Here is a 20,120-nt window from a genome sequence, read left to right as displayed (position 1 = left end):
CATAGTGAAATTAACGTTTAAATTTTGGTTGCCGAAAACAGTCAATGGGTGCCGAAGCCGACATTTACCCTATGTACTAGATGAAAATTTTTCTTCACTTTGGATTTTTGAAATTTAAAATATTTGGAAACGTAAATTTTATGCACTTGAAGATAAAACTATTTTTAAAAAAATCTCTTCGATCTTGTATTCCTAAACGTCTTTACTTTTGGTTGTGTGATTCTGTGGGCAAAATTTGGCTAACTGTCCCTACCGCGGACAGTTCCAAGGAACTCTGAGAACTTATAAAATTCTTAATATTAATAGCATTTTCTTCATTTGGACAATTATTTAACACGAAAGACACCAAGAAATGGGAAGATGAGAAATGCTTCCCAAGACATCAAAGAGCTATTTTATTTTTCCACAATATTTATTTGGTAGGCTCATTGTATTATGGAGTTAAGCGTCTTTGTGGACTATACTTGGGTCTAAATCAAAAAAATCGTGTGACGGATTAGTGTCAGTTTTCAAACGCCAACATTGACGGATTTAGATTTATGTTTCATTTGATTTAGATTTGATATAACATTTGTTTGGATTAAGGATTATAGTAATTTATCATTAGTAAACTATTGCAAATTGATCAAACTTTTTGGTCGCAATCAACCAATCACGTGCTTGCTTGCTATGACAGAGATAGACGAGGTTATAAAAGAGTGTATCTATACGTTTTGTTTCAGACGAAGATGAAGATAAAGAGCCAAATAGGATAATCAATTGAAATGCTTATTCAGTGTACAATCATAATCAACAGAAATAAACGTAACGTTGCTACTAAAATTTTGTTTCAGTTCGTCTTTAGATGCGTTGGTTGTCACATCGTTAGTCAATGAGACTAACTCAAAATTTAGAAGGATTTCTATCAAAATAGTAGAAAGTGGGGTTACTCATTGAGTGAGTAAAATTTTCCTCGATTTTCTTTAAAAAATCTGCTTGAATAAAAAAAAAATGTATGTCTTTTAAATCTATGAGTAAATGCGCGGTCGATGAGAGTAACTCAATATTGAGTCGAATTGGATTCAAAATTGCAAAAAAAAATAGTTACTCAGTGAATGAATAAATTTTCCTTCGATTTTCCAGGAAAAACATCTTGAATATCGTTGAACCCCATATAAACGGCACAGACTTTGAATTCGATTACAATGCAATTTTGATTGAATTCGACTCTAGGTACCTGTATCCGTGTAGAGTGTAATTTTTATTCAGCAGATTTTTGAGGAAAATTGTGCTCACTCAATCAATAAAAAATTTCTTCGATTATAGGAGAAACATTCAGTGATTTCGTGGTAGTTAGAACTACTCAAGCAACACAAATGTTCTATAACAGTTTATATAACCTTTTTATGACTGGTTTTGGTTGTAAAGCAGTTTACTCAACATAACTCTATGAATTTGTGTTACTTGAGGTGTGACCCTCTAGGGTATCCAGCTATTGAAAATAAATAACAAAGTCTACTTTAAAATGAGTAACCAATTCCAAATTAACCATGACATCACTGGGTTACGGTCTTTATCGAAGCTGTTCACATGATTTTCAGCCTTAGGCTGGTTGATTTCTATTTTTAAATGTATGTAAATATATAAGCAGGATAGAAAAATAAATTTAAACGAAAAAGGATTGCCGCAAGTAGGTACATATTTTTGAGTGCTAGAACTTGAAAATGGATATCAAATCATCAGTTTTTTAATTACTTTGATATCACTATCCTGGAATTAGAAAAAGTTCTAGAATTTCTAGAAAGGGCTAAAATAAGTTTGCTAGATTCTAATACTAAACCAATTTCGCTAGATATTTGACATATACAAATTATTGAGAACAGACATTTATTATGATCTAATGGGAAACAATCCATTTATTAAATGTTTATATAAATTTGTTCATAACCATCAAAAACTTTGGCAAATCGCAACATAAATCATCGCTTTCGATTCAGTGGGGTTCCAGAAAAAAAACTGTAATTCGAAATTATGTTTTACTTAACAGTTAAAATGTGATACCACGTTTTGGCTTAATCCCTCTTATATGGGGGAGGGGGTAACTTATGTAAAATATGTATCTGATTCGTCCAACAGTCAACAGGTCACACGTCTTATCAGCAAGTTTTTTCAAGCATAATAATAATGATCGACTGGTTACTTTAAGGTCCTACAGGAGGCAACATGTCGTCCTGGAGGGTTGACTATGGAAAGAGAATGTTCTTTATTTCCTGATTTCCTTTTATAACACATAGAGTACAATGAACCATTCTTCATAAAAACAACATTGAAAACAGAATACAAAACATTTTAAACAACCATTAACAGTCGAGCACGTACAGATTTGAAACAATTATTTACACTGCAGACGATTTCGCCTAGATGTAAAAGGCCTTTTGATACACCTGTTTTCTTCTGTGGTGACAGTAGCGAAGGTTGGGTTCATCAACGGTATGAATGACATCAGTAACATATGGGGGTTACAAATTGTCACAATTATTCAAACTATCTCTCCCTCTGAACGCGTGACGTAATTTAAGGATGGTCCGTATGCTTTATTTTCAATTTTCCCTTCTCTGATTAATTAGTGATTATGTAATGCCTTTATTGAGTATTTTTTTAAGTTGCGCCCTTCAATACGCTCCCTCCTATTTATGGTTGGATTATATTTTAATTTACTTGGATTTAATGAATAAAAATACATTCGTTATTGGCTTTTACCACATATCTATGAAAAAAATGATAGAACTAAGTAGAAACTCTGGCGTTAGTAACGGAACGAAAAGAAAAGAAGTTTTATAAACAGCAAGAAAAGGATCTCCATTATTACCTACCTCACACTATTTTTGTATTCACCAGAGCCAAGAGAACGTGACTGGAAGTCTGGTTTGTGTTTGCTTCCTACGCGGACTACACTGCTTTCGTATTCTGCTCCCGTATCATAACGGTGAAACTTTTAGCGATGCATGAAACTTTGTCAATTGGTCGCGCTAGGGCAGGAAAACAATAATGGCTTGTCGGTTACAACTAATGATCTGCCATGTAATCCCGGGGATATGGGAATGATTTCATTGGGAATTGGGACCATTAAGGTGGTGTTTATCAAAGATAAACATATCCGTGATTTGGGTGCGACCTGGGTCCAGAGATCCGTTGCTGGTGATTAGGGGAATTTAATTTTCCTTCGAGATCATAACCGAGATTTTATCGAACTTCACGATACAACGGAATTAAATATGACAGTTGCTTAGGATCTATATGTTAGAATGGTCTGTCAAATGACTTGGCCGAACAAATAAACAAAAAAAATATTTGCCCCAAGTCGTATTGATTAAAGAAACTAGAAATGTTTCCCATTTGGATTCTATCGGGTTTCTAATCATGTAATGCTCGCCCACAAAATAGTTTGTTTTTAAGCTTTTTCACAATTTCTAATTGAGAGTTGTCTTGCCAAGTTGTTCGGTTTTACATTGGTATTCTGCGAATTGAATTTTCTCGAATTTTTTTGATCAGAGTACTGTAGATACTACATTAAATTTCCAGGTACGTCATGAATAATTACAAGTTGAAAAGATCCTCACCAGAAACCAAAATCTAAAAAATCTCTATTCTACCAAATCCTGTTAACGGTTTATGTACCATAAAAACATGTATGACCTGAACAATAAATTTAATCATGCCCATATTTTCAACCCACGAAGCGAACGTCTAAAACTTCATTAGTGCGTATGATTCATAACTCACAGTAAACGCTATGCATGGCACCACCGTTGGTACCTGCTGGTGTTTACGTAATCATATATTTGGATGAGAGAAACTAGGACACAAAAGGGAAAGAGTACGCGCATCACAATAAATCACTAAAAGCACCAAAGATGACTTGTTTTACTGCAAACTTACCCACTACCCGTAGCTCTAGGAAGATCGACGTCGGTGGATGTGTTGAAACCTGGCACTCGTACCATCCGGCGTCCCGGTCCTGAACGAATTTTATCTGCAACGTCCAATCCTGCAATTGCAAAGCAATATATATTCAAGAGAATGCATTTTTGCTTCCTAACGTGAAGCAACCTCGGAGTTTTGCAGATGTGTGGCACTAAATCGCTCGTCGCTGCTGTAAGTCGTCAACCCGACCGTTAGTAGATGATAGTCCTTTCTCCTGATCCATGAAACCTGTATGGTACATAGAAGAAGTAGGGGAAAATCATGAGGCTAAGAGTAAAGGATAATGCAGAGTATAAGAATAAATATTCAAGTTGGTCGTTCGGTAGGAGAGAGTGTCTTTTCGTTTCACATACAGTAGTGCCGGAAGACCTAAGATTGCGTTATGCACCTGCGAAAAGCACAGGTCCTGCTACGCGATGATGATAGTAAACCGAAAGAAGACAGGATGTACGCAAAATACAGGAAGGTGTTTACGGTTGGTGAACGTGAATGCAAGCTCATTTACTAACGGTAATACTTGGAATTTGTGCTGCATACCGTTTTCCATCGTGTGTAATTTTCTTGTCGCCTCCATGGAACAAAAGAAGCACAAAACCCAAGCAAATTTCACCTGGCAAAATGATCCCTCTTCAGTGTAACAAAAGTAAGCTATACATTTTAATTAACGCATTTCAGGCTTTGTAACTATTTGTGTACAAATGCACGATAAGATAGAGTTAGCAAGTAAAATCATCATGAAAGATGAATTTTGTCATTCCTTGTTGGGAAAATTCATCACTGCGATGATCTTTTATAATAATTTCAATGTTGAGAATATGACAGGATAAGGTGACCAGACGTTATCTAACTTCTAAACAAGCAATCTCAATTAGCATTCACAATGCCTTACTTAATTTTCTTAATTTTATTAATGTTTTATGAGAGCATCGATTATTCCGTTTAATTTTATGAATTAGACAACAAAAGCCGTTTGATTAAATAATAAGCATTGCTTTAAATAAATGTACTATTATTATTTAATGACCTTTAATGCGGCTGTTCGGTAAAACCGTAATATAAAAATTTTGAGTAGTGGTAGGTGATGATGATGATGATGATGATGATGATGGTCCCACCTCTTACCCCTACAAAGGTTTGAGCTGGACGAGTTATCTTTAAGATAATTAAATATAAACATTTTAACCAGTTTTGCAAACAAAATCGAGCTGGTTACAATTACAGATATAAATGTCCTGTTAAATATGCTATAGGCATCAACCAAAAACATTCAAAGGTGTAACTAGTTATCAAAAGTCCAAGTATAGTCCTCGACAATACTTCCATTTACACGTGACCTGGGATTTACACGTTTAAGCTTCCGCAGTGCCAGGACTATATCCAAGGAAACGACTTCCAGCCAACCCTTTACTAATTCAAGGCTTTTGCCACAATTTCCACGTATTAGTCATTTATACCTGTATTCCGCGCGCGAGGCTCAAACCATCGTAGACTACTCAAAGCTATTTTTACTATTACTACTACAAAATCAAAAAACTAAAAATCCATCATCACCATCGAGGCAAACAATGTAGTTTTTTGTATATGCTACACCAATTACTAAAATGTCTATATGACAGTCTCCATACAAAATAATCCGTTAGAGATAACTTTGTCAAGATACATGATTTATCCATTCATAAAAATTTAACTGCTCAATAAACAGCTTTTACATGTGAAATGCAGCGTCTCTTGAATTCTGTAAGTGTAGTTGCACGCTTGATGTGTCTAGGCATCGAATTGAAAACATTTATACCTTTGAAAAATAATGAATTTTGTGAAGCATTATTCAAAAGATGTGGTGTTCTTACTTCATCCGCGTTTCTAGTGTTATATCTATGGTAATAATGTGGTTTTAAGAGAGAGCTTTTAACTCCAAGATAATTCATGTCTGTTAAATGTATCTAAAATCATCAGGGCTTGAATTAAAATGCTTTTCAATGAATCAATGGGGAAACTATAAAAAAAGCTTCAAATTGTGCAAAAATGTATGATTCTAACAAATTGTCATTCCCTGAAGGAGGGTTTTATTAAGAAATTTTTGACCTCCCCTCCTCATCTATACAAAATAAATTAAATCCAAAATAAAACATAGCGGCGCCGGTGGTGTAGTGGTGAGCGTGATTATCTCTCACCCCAGCAGGCCTGGGTTCAATCCCAGTCGGCACCGCCGGGATGTTCTGAGGCATAACATCTCTGATCACGCTTTCCTTCGGAAGGGAAGTAAAGCCGTTGGTCCCCGGTTCAAGAAATGATGGGTCTATAGGTAGGGTCCAGGTTTGAGAGCTGTTTCCCTGGCGTCGGGAGCATTGGTGCTCAGCACGGAAACCAAGATCGACGAAAAACAAATCAAGGAAAAAAAATAAAATTTTATGAAACGTGAACATCTGCCAACCCTCCTCATTTTTAAATAAACGGCTTTACGGTACTGAACGGCTTTATGCAAAATTATTTCGCTTTAAAAATGGTTCATAAGATTTACACCAGCTCATTAAAAGCCAAAATTGTTTTATCAGATAATGTCATTCGCACTTCTCAATTAGGCAATTTGCAATTTTATAGTGTCAGGAAAATTAGAAATTGTAGTAACAATTCTAGAGGGGGCACCATAATCCTTGATGGTGCTAGAGTGCCCCACCCCCTTAGTTTCCTTAGTTACGACAATGGTACTGCTCCGTATGGTTTTAAAAGAATCAAAGATAGTTTTCCTTATTGGAAATTAATTTACTTTTAGTGGCAATACACTTGCTGTAAAAACAAGAATAACAAACTATGTCCCTAGAAAAACTAACCTGTTCTCCTTTTTTTTATTAGTTTTCATTAAAAAGCTAACACTATAAACAATTTTCAATGCATAAATCTAAAACATTTGGCTAACTAAGTTTCACTTTGCATGCACATATCAATAATTGAAATCTTGTTATTGATCAGAATCAGTGAAATTGCACAATGGTACAACTGAATGGTGCTGAGAGTGACCGTCCATTTTCAGTATACAACTTGCAATGATTCTATATTATAGAAATCGATAGCGGCACCAGCAATCAGTTGGGAATGAGGAAGAAATATCAGAGTGACCTTTGTAAGTAGATGTAAGTGATGTAAGTAGAACTTTGAGGCTCTTTGAGGCTAAAATAACTGAAGTACCATGAAGTCCATCTTATATGGACAAGCTTTCCAGACATAACATATTAAGGAAGTTCATGTGCACACTAGTGCCACGTAGTGAGAGAGTTTTTAAATAATATGACTACCATCCGAAAGGACTTGGTCACCTGACCAACTTTGCTCAAGACAGCAACGTTCTATATGGCTAGGTTCTCGAGATACAGTTTATATAGGAAGTTCACATGCACACTAGTGCTGCGTAGTGAGAGAGTTGTGAACTAATATGAACACCGTATAAAAGGACATAATCACCTGAACAACTTTGCTGAAGACAGTAACCTTCTATATGACCAGGATTTTGAAATACAGCTGATGTAGCAAGCTCATATGCCTACTAGAGCTGCGTAGTGAGAGAGTTCTGAACTAATATGGCCACCATCCGAAAGGACTTGGTCACTTGAACAACTTTGCTCAAGACAGTTACTTTCTATATGGCCAGGATCACGAAATATTCTATGTTACAGCTGATGTAGCAAGCTCATATGCCTACTAGAGCTGCGTAGTGAGAGAGTTCTGAACTAATATGGCCACCATCCGAAAGGACTTGGTCACTTGAACAACTTTGCTCAAGACAGTTACTTTCTATATGGCCAGGATCACGAAATATTCTATGTTGAACCTATGATCCACATATTATAGCACCCGTCATAAGTAACATAAAAGTGAAGCACCTCTAACGGCGTAGCTGCCAATTAAACCTAAATCCAATGACACAGGCTTGTACAACAACTTTGTCCAAGACAGTATAGCTCTATATATTGAAACAAATGAGATAATCCACCACAGTCCCTATTAGTGAAAATCCTATAAGCTGTGGGTATCCTCATTCGCGGTTCCTTATTCAGGCCCGTGCTACCCCGGCAATAAGGATTCCTGACTGTAATAAAATCAGATTGTTAAATTTAATTAATACTTTCGGGAATTTTGATGTACATAAGTCAATAGAGTTCTTTGGACCACAAATGTGAAGAATGGTTGTAAATACATACATATGTGTAATTTTAGCGTTTAATGTTGGTACTAATTGCAAGACAAATAAATAAGTATAGTTCATGTTATTGTAACCAAGTGAACTTGTGAATAAAATAGACTGCGCTTTGAGTATCATTCGAGAACGGATGTCTTTTTGCTGCACTGTGTGCTTTTTAGATTTTTATGCCTCAGAAAAATCCCACCGACCTCGGCTGGGATTGAACCCAGACCCATTGGGGTGAGAAAGCAGTCACGCTTACCACTACACCATCGGCGCCAGCCACTACGTGCTTTTATCTTGCTTTATTTTTTTTTATTTTTTGATTCCGGCCTGTCTTTGAGCTAGCGTGTAAATTTTCGGTGCTCGCATTTTGATGGTTTTGTGTCCCGGGTGCGATAATTTGGTTTGGAAAGGTTTGTGCAGCTGTTTTCCCCCTGTTGCTTGGGTTCTTGGTGTGCTCTCGCTTCCCTTTGTTACCGGTGTGACTCGACCGCTATCTATTGTTGGGTTTTTGCGATTAGCATTGTTTTTGTGCACGGAGTGGTTTGAATCATTGATTTATTTTAGGATTTTTCCATAATTTTTCGGAGCTCCTAAAATTATTTGATGAAAAAGTTCTGAAACCCTCGGGATATTGCTGAAAATATTGAAACTGCCTTAAAGTATCTAAACTTCTATGAAGTTCTCTGGACTACTCTGAAGATCACGGAACTGTTTTGTGGTTTTCCTGAGCTTCTTGGAATTTTAGTAGCCTGAAATTATCGAAATTCTTTTGAAGTTCTTGGCATTACCCTGAAATAAATGACACTTTCCAGAAAATCTATGGATATCTTCAGGGTTCCCAAAATATGTCTGAAGCTTTTTCTCAAGAGTTCTTTGAACTTCCTTGAAATTCCCGGAACCTGTTGAAGTTTCTCTAAAACTGCCCATAATGTATCGAAACTAACCTTTGCAGAACTTTTGACTTTTCTGAATTTAAAGGGACGGTTATTCTGAATTTAAAGGGACTGCTCATAAAATCTCACCCCTGAAGATCTCCACGCCTAGTTTCTCTGAGTTTCTTGGAACTTCTTTAAAGTTTCTCTGATTTCCTCAAGTTCTCTGAATTTTGGGTTCTCTTGACATTCCTGAAGATCTCTGGATATCCTTAAAGATTTTAGATTATTTAAAAAGTTCCTACAGTTTCCCTTTTCCAGTATTAAATGTCTCGATGCTTCCCTGAAGAGCCCAACATTTTACAAAAGCTCTCAGAACTTACCTTGTCCCTTTTTATCTTGGTGTTTCCATTCATTCTTTAGAACTTTTTCTGATAAATTGCCCTGACATAAATTAACTGCCCTACAGATTTTCGTGACCGGACCGAGGTTTCCAGCCTTGGTCACGGCTACACGAACTAGCGATGCAGCTCCCACGGGTCATTTGTATATGCTGCTGCTGCTGTTTCTGTTGCTGCTGTTTTTGCTGCTGCTGCTGTTTCTGTTGCTGCTGTTTCTGTTGCTGCTGTTTCTGCTGCTGGTGGTGGTCCGTCACCTCCAAAATTTCTATTGCTGCTGTTTCTGTTGCTGCTGTTTCTGCTGCTGGTGGTGGTTCGTTACAAGAATGACTTCAACGAGCTTAGGTACTTCATATTAATACCTGCTAACCTATCAAAATTCTCTAAACAATGAGATTCCGTTTACATACGGACTATCACGCTTCACGCTCACTCGATTCTACTCATTATTTATTCAACTCTAACTCTATCTACTACACAGATCTCTAAGCTTCAATAAGTTTTCTGCACTTCCTTGAATATCTCGAATCATCTGTGAAGTTTCAATTTCCTTCATTTTTATTTACTACTCACTCACACGCATACAACATACAAACGGATATGTGTTCAAGTTATTAACGGAAGAGAAAGTTGACGAAGAGAATCGATCAATGTTACTTAGGGCCTAATGAAATTGTGAGCTTGATATTTTCTTCGATGAACGCATAATTGAGCAAAACAGACAGCAAAGCGTAACATGAATTATTTTGAGTGTAGTAGTGTGTATTTCCTCACTTATTATTTTTGCATGCTGAGCCTTTTACGATTGCATTCTACTGAGTGAGCTTAGTGAGAATTTCGCAGAAATTACCACTTTTTATTTTTTAGCTTCAAATATAAATTCACGCATTTAAGTTAGTATTAACATGGAGAAAAGTTTTAAGGTTTAAAACATCAACGTAAGCGTCACACATTACTGTTAAACTGCTATGGTCAATAGTTTGAATTTTAATCACTGTGCCAAATAATATCTCACTCGGCTATTTAAATCGTTGCCGTTCGGTTTTTATGCATTCAATCTGGTTCTCCCTCGGTAGGGAAAACTGTTCGGCTGCCTTTCAGTTTATCCTTCATTCTTTCTACTGATGTCGGTTCTGAGTCTACATGCAGCGTCACTTGGTTGGAAGAATTTACACTCGTACGGAAATCTGAATTAATTTTCCACTAAACTTACCTGATGTTCTCTTCACTATCTTTAATTTTTGAAACATTTTGAATGTAGTCGCTATATTCCTGAATTTAATGGAACTGCCCTTAAGTTCTCGAAATGTATCTGAAATATTCGGAACTTCCCTGAAGTACCCGTAGTTTTCCTAATATTCATGGAACTGTCCTAAATTAATGTAACTTCCCTTAAGATTTTTAAACTTATCTGAACTCAACTAGAGCTCCTAAAATTTTCCTAAAGTTAATGAAACAGAGTTCTCGAAATTTGCCTGGAATCTAGGGAACTTCCCTGAAGCTATCGTATTCAACCCTACAAGATTTGAAAACATCCCTGTTGATCTTAACGTTCTTTAAGTTCTCGGAACTACCCTGAAGATATCGGTAATTCATTGAAATTACTTAGAGGTTCTCGAAGGTTCTCACAATTTTTTCTGATGTTTAAGGAACTAATATACTGTGTTCTAACTTTTCTTAATGTTCTTTGAACTTCATTCAAGGTCTCGCAATTTTTCTGCCGTTCAGAGGACTCTCAAATTCTTTGAAGTATACTGTACATTTTTCTTGGAAATTTCTGTTAAGTTCCTGCATTTTTAACCAATTGGCCATGAAGTTCTAAAATGTGTCCTTAAATTTTCAAAACTTCATGATGTTTCCACAAAATTTCATATGTTTGTGTGTGGAACTGCTCTGATGATCTCAGACCATTCCTAAAGATTGATGTTTATCAAACCTGAAGTTTTCAGGAGTTCCTTGAAGTTCTTATAAAGTTTCATATAAATTCACAAAATTCTCTCAAAGTTCATGAAACTAACCTGAAGTTTTAAGAGCTTAGCCTTAGAGATCGTTAAATTTTCCTGTAGTTTTCGGATCCACTCTGAAGTTTTTGAAGCATCTCTAAATGCTTTGGATATTTCTTATAGATTTTTGTTTGTTTCGGATATTTATTGAAGATTTCAAAGATTTCAAATTATTGCTGTAAAGAAGTTTGAACTTCTCTTTTTCTGGACTTCCCTGAATTTCTCAAAACTTTTATAATGTTCTTGCAATTATGCTGACATTAATGGATGAGTTAATTAATCAATAACTGTTAAAAGAATATTTTTTAACAAAAAATTTTGATGTTGAAAATTAAAATACGTTGGAAAATGTGTGTGTTTCTGAATGACAAATTTTGTTTTATCCAATTTCGCTTAAGCAATGTGATGTCACATTTGAGATTAGTTTCCCTCCCCCATATGTTACAAATAGTCACGTTTTTTCAAAGCCCCCTTAGCCGGACTTTTCATACGAATGAAATTTTGGCAGTACACCAAAATTTCTGTTCCTAATTCTGTTCGAGGTGAAGTAGTTGGCTGGATCGTGTCCGTCGACAAATTAAAATTATTAAAACTAATTGCCACTCCTTGATGTAGAGAAGTCGTCAAGTGCTGTATAAAGTCGGGTTCTGTAGAATCATTATCTTCCTCCAAAGGGTGAGTGGAAAACACGGATGCCCGCATGAACACGCCTCGCATGATGCAGCTGAAGCCACCCAATTGGGTGAACGTACCGGAACGGAACGTGGAAATGCATCGCTCGCGAGGTACGGAATTTAAATTTCACCTCGGTGAAATTGGATTCTATGTCGATAGCCGGCGGTCTGGAAAACCGATCTTTTCCTGCCGCAAGAAGCTCTCTAACTGATGGAAGTAGGTGGGTGCCATTCTGTCTGCTGGCGATATTGAATTTACTCTGGTTGTTGTTGTAGTTATTGTAGCTGTGATTGTTGATATGGTTCATGTAACGGTTTTCTAACATGTTACTACGATTAGGGCCCCTATTGGTGTTATGGTTGTTGTTTTTTTGTGCGATGATTGTGAGAATTGATGTTGTTGTTGTGGTCGCTACTACTCTTCCTCCGCTTTTTAATCATTTCAAGCGGTGCAATTTTCGAGCATCGTGCTCAGTTCAATCTGCTTTCTTCACCTTGCTGGTTCCCAGAAGTCGCCACCCTGAGTCATTCGCATCTTTTTGTTTGTGTGGTTTAATTCGATTTCCAGGCTGGAACATACATTAATTGATGGAGCGAAAGGGAAAGGGGACGTCATTAATTTTTGGAAAGTCTAAAGCTGTTTTTTTTTTATTTTAACCTAAACTCTGTCAATGAGAATGCATTTCATATGTTTCAGCAGGCAAGTAGAATGCAATGAACACATTTTCATGAACGTAATTTTGGTTAGGAATGAAAAACCTGCTTTTGAATTTTAGAACATTAATGGCGTCCCCTTTCACCGTAAAAGGCGCAGCGTTATGAGCTGCCATGATATTTGCTGATTGCTTTGTGAATAGCTTCATGACTGAAATTGAACTGCTGCAGACAAATATTGATGCTGGGTAATTTATCGATGTGTATTGCTGCGATGGTGGAGTCTGATCGACTTCGTAAACGGATCGGGAAAAAATCAGGCAAGATGTTTTCAGAATTAGCATCGTCGGAGAATCTTTGACTACAATAGGTGACGTCCACTGGAATACGGACTGAACCTTTCAGAGAGTTTACAAAAGTCTAGCAGGACGATGGATTACCCTTGAAACTATTCTACAGATTGTCAATGTACTCCCAGTTTTTTTAACAGCTGTGGGTTCAACAGCACTTGTTTCTCTCGGTGTCGACCGCTGTATTGATAGTTTTTTAGCAATAATTTCGTTAGGAATGTGCGGAAAAACACTGTTTTGTCTATTCAAACGGCAGCCCAAAGCCTGTGATGGAAGCAATAACCATCTTCGTCGTTGGACATGAATCCTGTTGACATGATCGCCACTTATCGCAATGCGAAGGAAAAGGCGATCTTCATCAAATTTAAATCGGAAGCAAGTATGCATTATGCCCTGATGCATAACCAGGAGCATTTGTCTTTTCATAATGCGAGGTGTTTACATAGACGTGGAAAAGAAGATTCCCTCTTCGCTTAATTTCCAAAATCGGAAGGGAAATAAGGACAAATGGTTTCTTTGTAAGGCAGAGGGACACCGGATAAGTTTCTGTCCCAAGCGGAAGGCTAGGAAACAGCAGCTGCAGCTTGGAAAACAACCGGATGTGAACAAAAAGAAGGGCGAAGAAAACCGTTACGAAAGAGGCAGCAACTTGTACGCTGATGTAGTGGCTGGAGATGCATAGTTGGACAGCAACAGCCAGGTAACAACGGAAAGGGTAAAGGTGCTGCATGAAGGGGTAGTGGAAATGGACGTGCTGAAAACCAACAGTCTGAACCCGAACTGACGGCAGAACATTGGGCGGATCTAGCGGCATACCGATGGAGAAGAAAAGGAGCTTGGAGAAGAAAAGCCAAGATCTCAATAATTGAGATGTAATGAAAAAAAAATAGTCGCAAGGCTTCGTTTAGCTCCAAGAGACATTGAAAAAATATGGACTCGACCAGAGCAAGCTCCTATTTGGATGCTGCATTGAGTGGCAAAAACCCTTCTAATAATAGTTGCATCACGAGAATTTGCCTTTTCAAGAAGCTGTTGTATAAATTCACCGTGTTTGGTATAAATATCCAGTTGACTTTTGGGACAAATTTAGATGCCACACAGGAAAAGCGATTTGAATGGGAAGATAATTTGAACAGCAATTGCTATTTTTGAGATTCTCGCTGTCCATGCACTAGATGGACGGATTTACAGTTTAGCAGATTTACAGTTTACCAGTACGAGAATTCCGATCACAGCAAATTTTTAACTGATAAAATTTCCTATAAGTTCCAATAGCAGGTTTATCCTTCATTCATTATGGTGAAAGGTTAGGATGAGGTGGAAAAAAGTTCACATTCGCATAGTTAATTTCATATAAACTTCAAAGCGCTAGTGGGTCAACCAAATGAGCTCAAAATTTTGGGAGAATGATCACAGACTGATTCAGAATCGATTGAGATATTTTAAACACCCTAACCTGCACATTTTATGAGGGAATGATAAACCTGGAATTTGAAAAAGGAAACAAACAAAAGTGACTACTTACCACGCCTTCTCCTATGTGGTGTATTCTGCAAGGTATATGAGCTGTCGATCCCACCTGGGACGTCACCACCGTGGAGTTTTCTGTACCGAACTGCATAGGTGTTTTATAATACTTTAGCAAATCTTCACTCTCACTGGCAAAATCAAACGCACTGGAATCTATCTCAGCACTATCACTGTTACCTAAGCTATTTTGATTATCACTATTGTCTTTGCTGCTCTCTTTTTCGCCTGGAACGTGTGGAGATAGCAGAAAAAATGCTGTCCGAAAAATCATGTCACTGTTGTCTTTGAACGATATCATTCCTGAAAGAAAGTAGAAATTAGACAACATCAGTTAATTGCATCCATCAGATAATCAGATAATACAGATAAAAAATAGTATTCCCCAAAGTTACTTTTATTCCACTAATGAAAATAGTCAGAATCACTCAACAAGGCATATAAAACATTTCATCCAAACGCCATGCAGTAGTACTTAGATGAATAATATACGAAACATTGTAAGATGAAGTTTAACTAGTAAATACAAATGACTAACAAACTTTCGCTTACAGAATTCCGTATATTCAATCACAGTGACGCAAGTGCTTTATTATAGAATTATAAACTTTTATGTACATTTAAATCCAAGCCAGAGACAAGCCCCTACGTGAGCGGTGTGTACAATAAATCACGTACATATTTTGACATGAACGACTTAAAAAATAACACACAAAATACAGGAACTTTCTGTTCGGATGCAAAAGTAGCAATGCTTTAGACATTTAATGAATGGTAGATTCTGCTGCGTTTGAAAAGCCATTGCTCTTAATTGAAATTTGAAGAATTGGGTTTAATGATGTGGGCGACAAGTCTTCCATCACGCGCACAGCAGAAGTCGCACCAACAAGCCATACGTGCTCTGCTGTTTGTGGTGTCTCGGTTGAGATGGAAAACTTCGCTCCATTTATTATTTTCTAGTCTATTAATTTTCATGCGCACACTGTTCGCTCCAACTTGTCGGGAAAAGGAAAATACTTTCCCCGCTCTACAGAAGCCCCCGCAAAAGACCCATCAGTGCTGTTCTGCAGCTTGACTTCCTGCTATTTTCTACAAGAGAACCGAGGTGAGCCCTATAGAAAACAAATATAAATTGTTGCCCGGATGAGGAAGGAATATGAAGAATGCAAGTTGAGACGCTTTGAACTGTGACATGTCTGCACGTATACTACACATTCTTATAATCGTCTTCATGACACCCGCTTTTCACATTCATTCCTCAACATCTTCCGGAACTTTTGCTCTTGAGCTTCTTTCCAGTCCCTCAAGACCAGATTACCAAAGTCGACAGACGTGGTGAAACAGCTTCGACCGACAGAATATAATTTATTCACTGTCAACTCTGACACTTCATGCATATTATGTGTACAAATATCGTAACCAATAGGATTGGTAGCTTTCCATAGCCTTCGAGTGATAGGATACATCGGATGCTGGGTGTCAACTCTCATATATGCATGTGATAACAAAACTACAGCTCAACTTGTATTTGCATATCTGTCAACTGGAACTGAGTCTTTTGACCACATGTCTGCCCCACATTTTTCTCTATTATTCAAACAGTGAAAGCAACTGGCGTGCTTCCGATGTGCATAGTTTGTAAATTATATTTGTCTTAGCATAATTTAGCTATCACATTGGAATGAATGTCTTTTCAAATTCAATCATGTTCTGCACTACAACTTATCGTTTGCAATTGAGTATTATTTTCCACCATCAAATCCGACAGATGTCGTCTCGCTAGTAGTAGATAAACAAGATAAACAATATATTTTCAGAAAATTTGCAATTTATCTTCAAAGATAGTTTATAAATATTGTTACTTGTAAATAATGTAGCGGACAAAGTGCAATCTATTTAAATATTACATATTTCTCATACAAAGCCGATTATAAAGCTGATTTCTAGGGGGTTGTAACAATTTTGGTTTTATGAGGGTTCTGTACATGCTTGGCATGCACAGTTGTACACACCAACTGCTCAGTTGTTAATAACTTTTCACTCAGTTATTGAAAATTGATTTTCTTTAAAGTAATTGATAGATAAGGATCATAACTTACTATATATATGCAAAGAGTAGGTAAATCTTAACATTTGAAGTGCGTAGACCATGATTTAGACATGTAGCATGCTTTAAAATTACTATTAAATTTGCAATGCTATTTGGGATACGATCGAAGGCACCTCGCTCTCTGGTGGTGAGTACGGAACACCTAATTATAATCTCTACTGGAACGTTAAATAAAGCCACCCATCCACTTCACAACTCAATGGCTGTTACGTCAACATCACAACGAACCATATTACAAATGTGTTCCGGGTATCTACTATGGGTCATAACCATACCGAAAATATTATTTAAGCTGCGTTGAAAACCATATCAGTTCGGTGAGTGCTGCGCCATCCCAAATAGACGACCTTGCTTTATTATTTGGTACTAGAACCAGTCTAGTCTGGTTTGGAATTTTTCCATGAATGATCATCCAACAACTGATGATCTTCAATCAAACATGCCATTGTGTTCTGCTAGATGGTTTCAATCTACATAAGTTAATGCAAATCAATTCAATATTGAGCAGAAACTCTAGATTTCTTGATCACTGTTGTCTAAGCCTCTGAGCCTTTAATCAACCTCGATGCCGATCACCCTGCATTGCAAGCTACTACCGACCAGCATGTTATTACAAAATTCTATCACGATTATATCAACTTCTATTCTAAATAACAACAATTGATTTAATCTTTTTTGAGCACTTTGTGAGAAAAGGAGGATACAAAACACATCATAGCATTTGAAACAAAATTGTTACACATTTTTTTATAATTAAAATTTAAAACATCGTTTTAACAAAATTTGTTAGAATTACAAAAAAATGATTTTTGTTTTGTTTTAGTCTCGAGTGGGTAGTATAATTTTAAATGATTTAAGGGCTAAGGATATGATTTTCACAAGGGTTGGGATAATAGGGTTAATGTCTCTAATGTCGGCCCAAGTGTCCCTAATATTGGGCCCATACATAATTTTCGAAAACACGCATTTTTTTACAATGATAAACTAGAAATCAAAAATATCCATTTGTATTGTCCAGATGACGCATTGTTCTTCGAAAAGTTGAAGAATATGAGATGTTTATCGATAGGCCAAATCTTCAGATCCAAAGGCCAAAATTAGAGCCATTTCCACTGTATCATTTTCTTACAGCATTCTCTTCTGATAGGTATGCTAAGAATTAATAAAATTGTTATAACCAACTCTCTCTTACTCAATTTCTTCTTATCTTGATATTCCCCATGTATCGATGGTACCTTAAATATCGACTTAGGAGATTTGATTGAAATAAAAAAGAAATATTAGAATGACAGTTCTCCTGGCTTTGCGTTGCTGTGTAAAGGGTAGACAAATTCTCCTTGGAAATTGATGTCTGCGACTTCAGAATGATGTTCTCTAATACGGTGACGACCCTGATTGATTAGATGACCAGAAATTTTCAAAACTACCTAACTCAAAGCGTACAGTTATGATCCATGACTCAGTTACAATAAATTGATTTCGTAAATCCTAAAAATGTTACGTTGGTAATCAAGAATGCACAACTAGCATAATAAAATTTAAATTTTGAGTGCAAAACACTTCTGATCGACAAGCTTCCTAGATTTAAACTATCTTTTAACGCACACTTAGATTATTTTACTGCAGTCAGCATTTTTTCCAAAAGTTTGGATACACACATTTCTAAATCGGTTGGTTTTAAAATATTAAATTTTTCCATGACTGTTCATACAAATAATGTGAAGCGACAAAACTTTCCTATGTACAAATTTATCCGATAGTGGATACACATGAATGTTGATTAATCCACCATTTCAGACCGTTTGATGTCACATTTCCATAATTGACTGGATCATCAAACATTTAAATTAAATAAAGTCATCGTGTTTATACTCTGCGTTGAGACCACTGTGCATATTTCGCACGACTTTCCAACAATGTTGAATGGAAAATTCAATTTACTGGTTGGAAGTGCAATAAGGCGTAAAGGCCCACGCACATTAGATCCGAATCGGACGCGTTGCGGCAAAGTGACAGCTAAATCTATTGTCTAATGGTCAAATTTACGTCAACGCAAACGGATCTAATGTGGGTGGCCTTTAAGAGTTGCCACACATAGAATTAAATTATATATGCTATCTACCAACTGTCATCCCCAACAGCCAGTTGAAATATTTATATAGGTTCATCAATTACAAGAACTATTTCAGTTCGCTCAAATTTGGATTGGCTATAGCAAGAATGATATCATATAATTTATCAGAGATTATAATAAATTCGATGTCAAATACAGATGGTGTTGCGCTTGATAAGGCAATACTATTTGACAGCCTACACAAAGCATAGTCAGAGATGGACTGTTATCAGCATATTAATTAATTTTATTGACCTTTATCGAACAAGAAAGCTGGGTTATGTCAACATAATCTAGCAAGACGAAAATATATAAAGAGTGCTGGGTAAAACGAACATGTATTTGTGTAGAAAGGAAAAGTGACCACTTTCAACCTTATTCTATGATATGAGATAAACTCTGAGAATGTACAAAATAAAAAATGTTGAACAAATAAACAAATCATAAGAAACCACCTGTTGAGATCTCTTAAGAACATTAGAATAATTCAGCTTTATTTTCGAAAATATTCAGCCCAAAATATTATTCTCTTCCAACAGCAGGCCCTGCAACAAGACAGATATTCGCAACGAATCATGCATCGCATTATCTGCTGCTCATGAGCAAATTTGATGCTTTCACAGTAAACGCGCTAGTTAAGGTGATACTCTAATAGCGAATTCGTTTATTATCGGGGTTGGAACCAGTTCCAACCCAGTGCAAAACCGAACTTTTTGTCAGTGCGAACCTCAACCTGAGCTAGGTTTTAAAAACAAACGAGCAAACTGACGTTTGTCAGAAAACAAGCAGACCCAATCTTGATACCCGATCCAGGTTGGAACTGAATAATAAACGAATTCGCTATAAGGAAGCCTTACATACAAATTTGAAATTGCTACTCCTTGTTTGCTGTGCTACTACAAACAGAGATAAGCAATTTCAAATTTGTATGTTTTGTTGAAGCTGACATTTGTGCCTTTGAAGTTTCACGCTAAGGCTTCCTTAGAGTATCACCTTAAGGTGAACGAATGTTTCGTTTTTTTTTTTCGGTTGCTCCCTCTCCTCTTCTCTATCATTCGCTGAGTTACTACATTTTGCCATCAAGCATTCGTCACTCACCAGCTGCTTACTTCTTCACCGCGAATATTCATCGCATCGCTTCGCATCGTTTTACATCGCACGCAACTACATTCGTATCTGAACACATCAATTCATACGGACGATGCGAATTGAACGAGACTGTAAGGACAGCAAGAACAGCAGGAATAATCCTCGCTCACTGGTCACTGACAGAGAC

General features: G+C 36.7%; 1 protein-coding gene across 2 annotated transcripts in view; it reads right to left on the bottom strand.

The window, feature by feature from the left end:
• LOC135704411 (uncharacterized) overlaps nt 1-20,120 on the bottom strand; it is a 130,419-nt gene that overhangs the window by 45,221 nt on the left and 65,078 nt on the right. For both annotated transcript variants that reach the window (XM_065225860.1, XM_065225861.1), the window contains exons 3-5: nt 14,620-14,924; nt 4,090-4,191; nt 3,919-4,027 (exon numbers count right to left, since the gene is read on the bottom strand). In XM_065225860.1, coding sequence (XP_065081932.1) covers nt 3,919-4,027; nt 4,090-4,191; nt 14,620-14,924 — 516 coding nt within the window. The remainder of the gene's footprint in view (nt 1-3,918; nt 4,028-4,089; nt 4,192-14,619; nt 14,925-20,120) is intronic.

Source organism: Ochlerotatus camptorhynchus, unplaced genomic scaffold (assembly GCF_037179485.1).
Source record: "Ochlerotatus camptorhynchus isolate MF236.1 unplaced genomic scaffold, CSIRO-AGI_Acam_v1.1 ptg000240l, whole genome shotgun sequence".
Lineage (NCBI taxonomy): Eukaryota > Metazoa > Arthropoda > Insecta > Diptera > Culicidae > Ochlerotatus > Ochlerotatus camptorhynchus.
The sequence above is the reverse complement of the archived record's forward strand: the minus strand, read 5'-3'. Positions and strand labels throughout refer to the sequence as shown.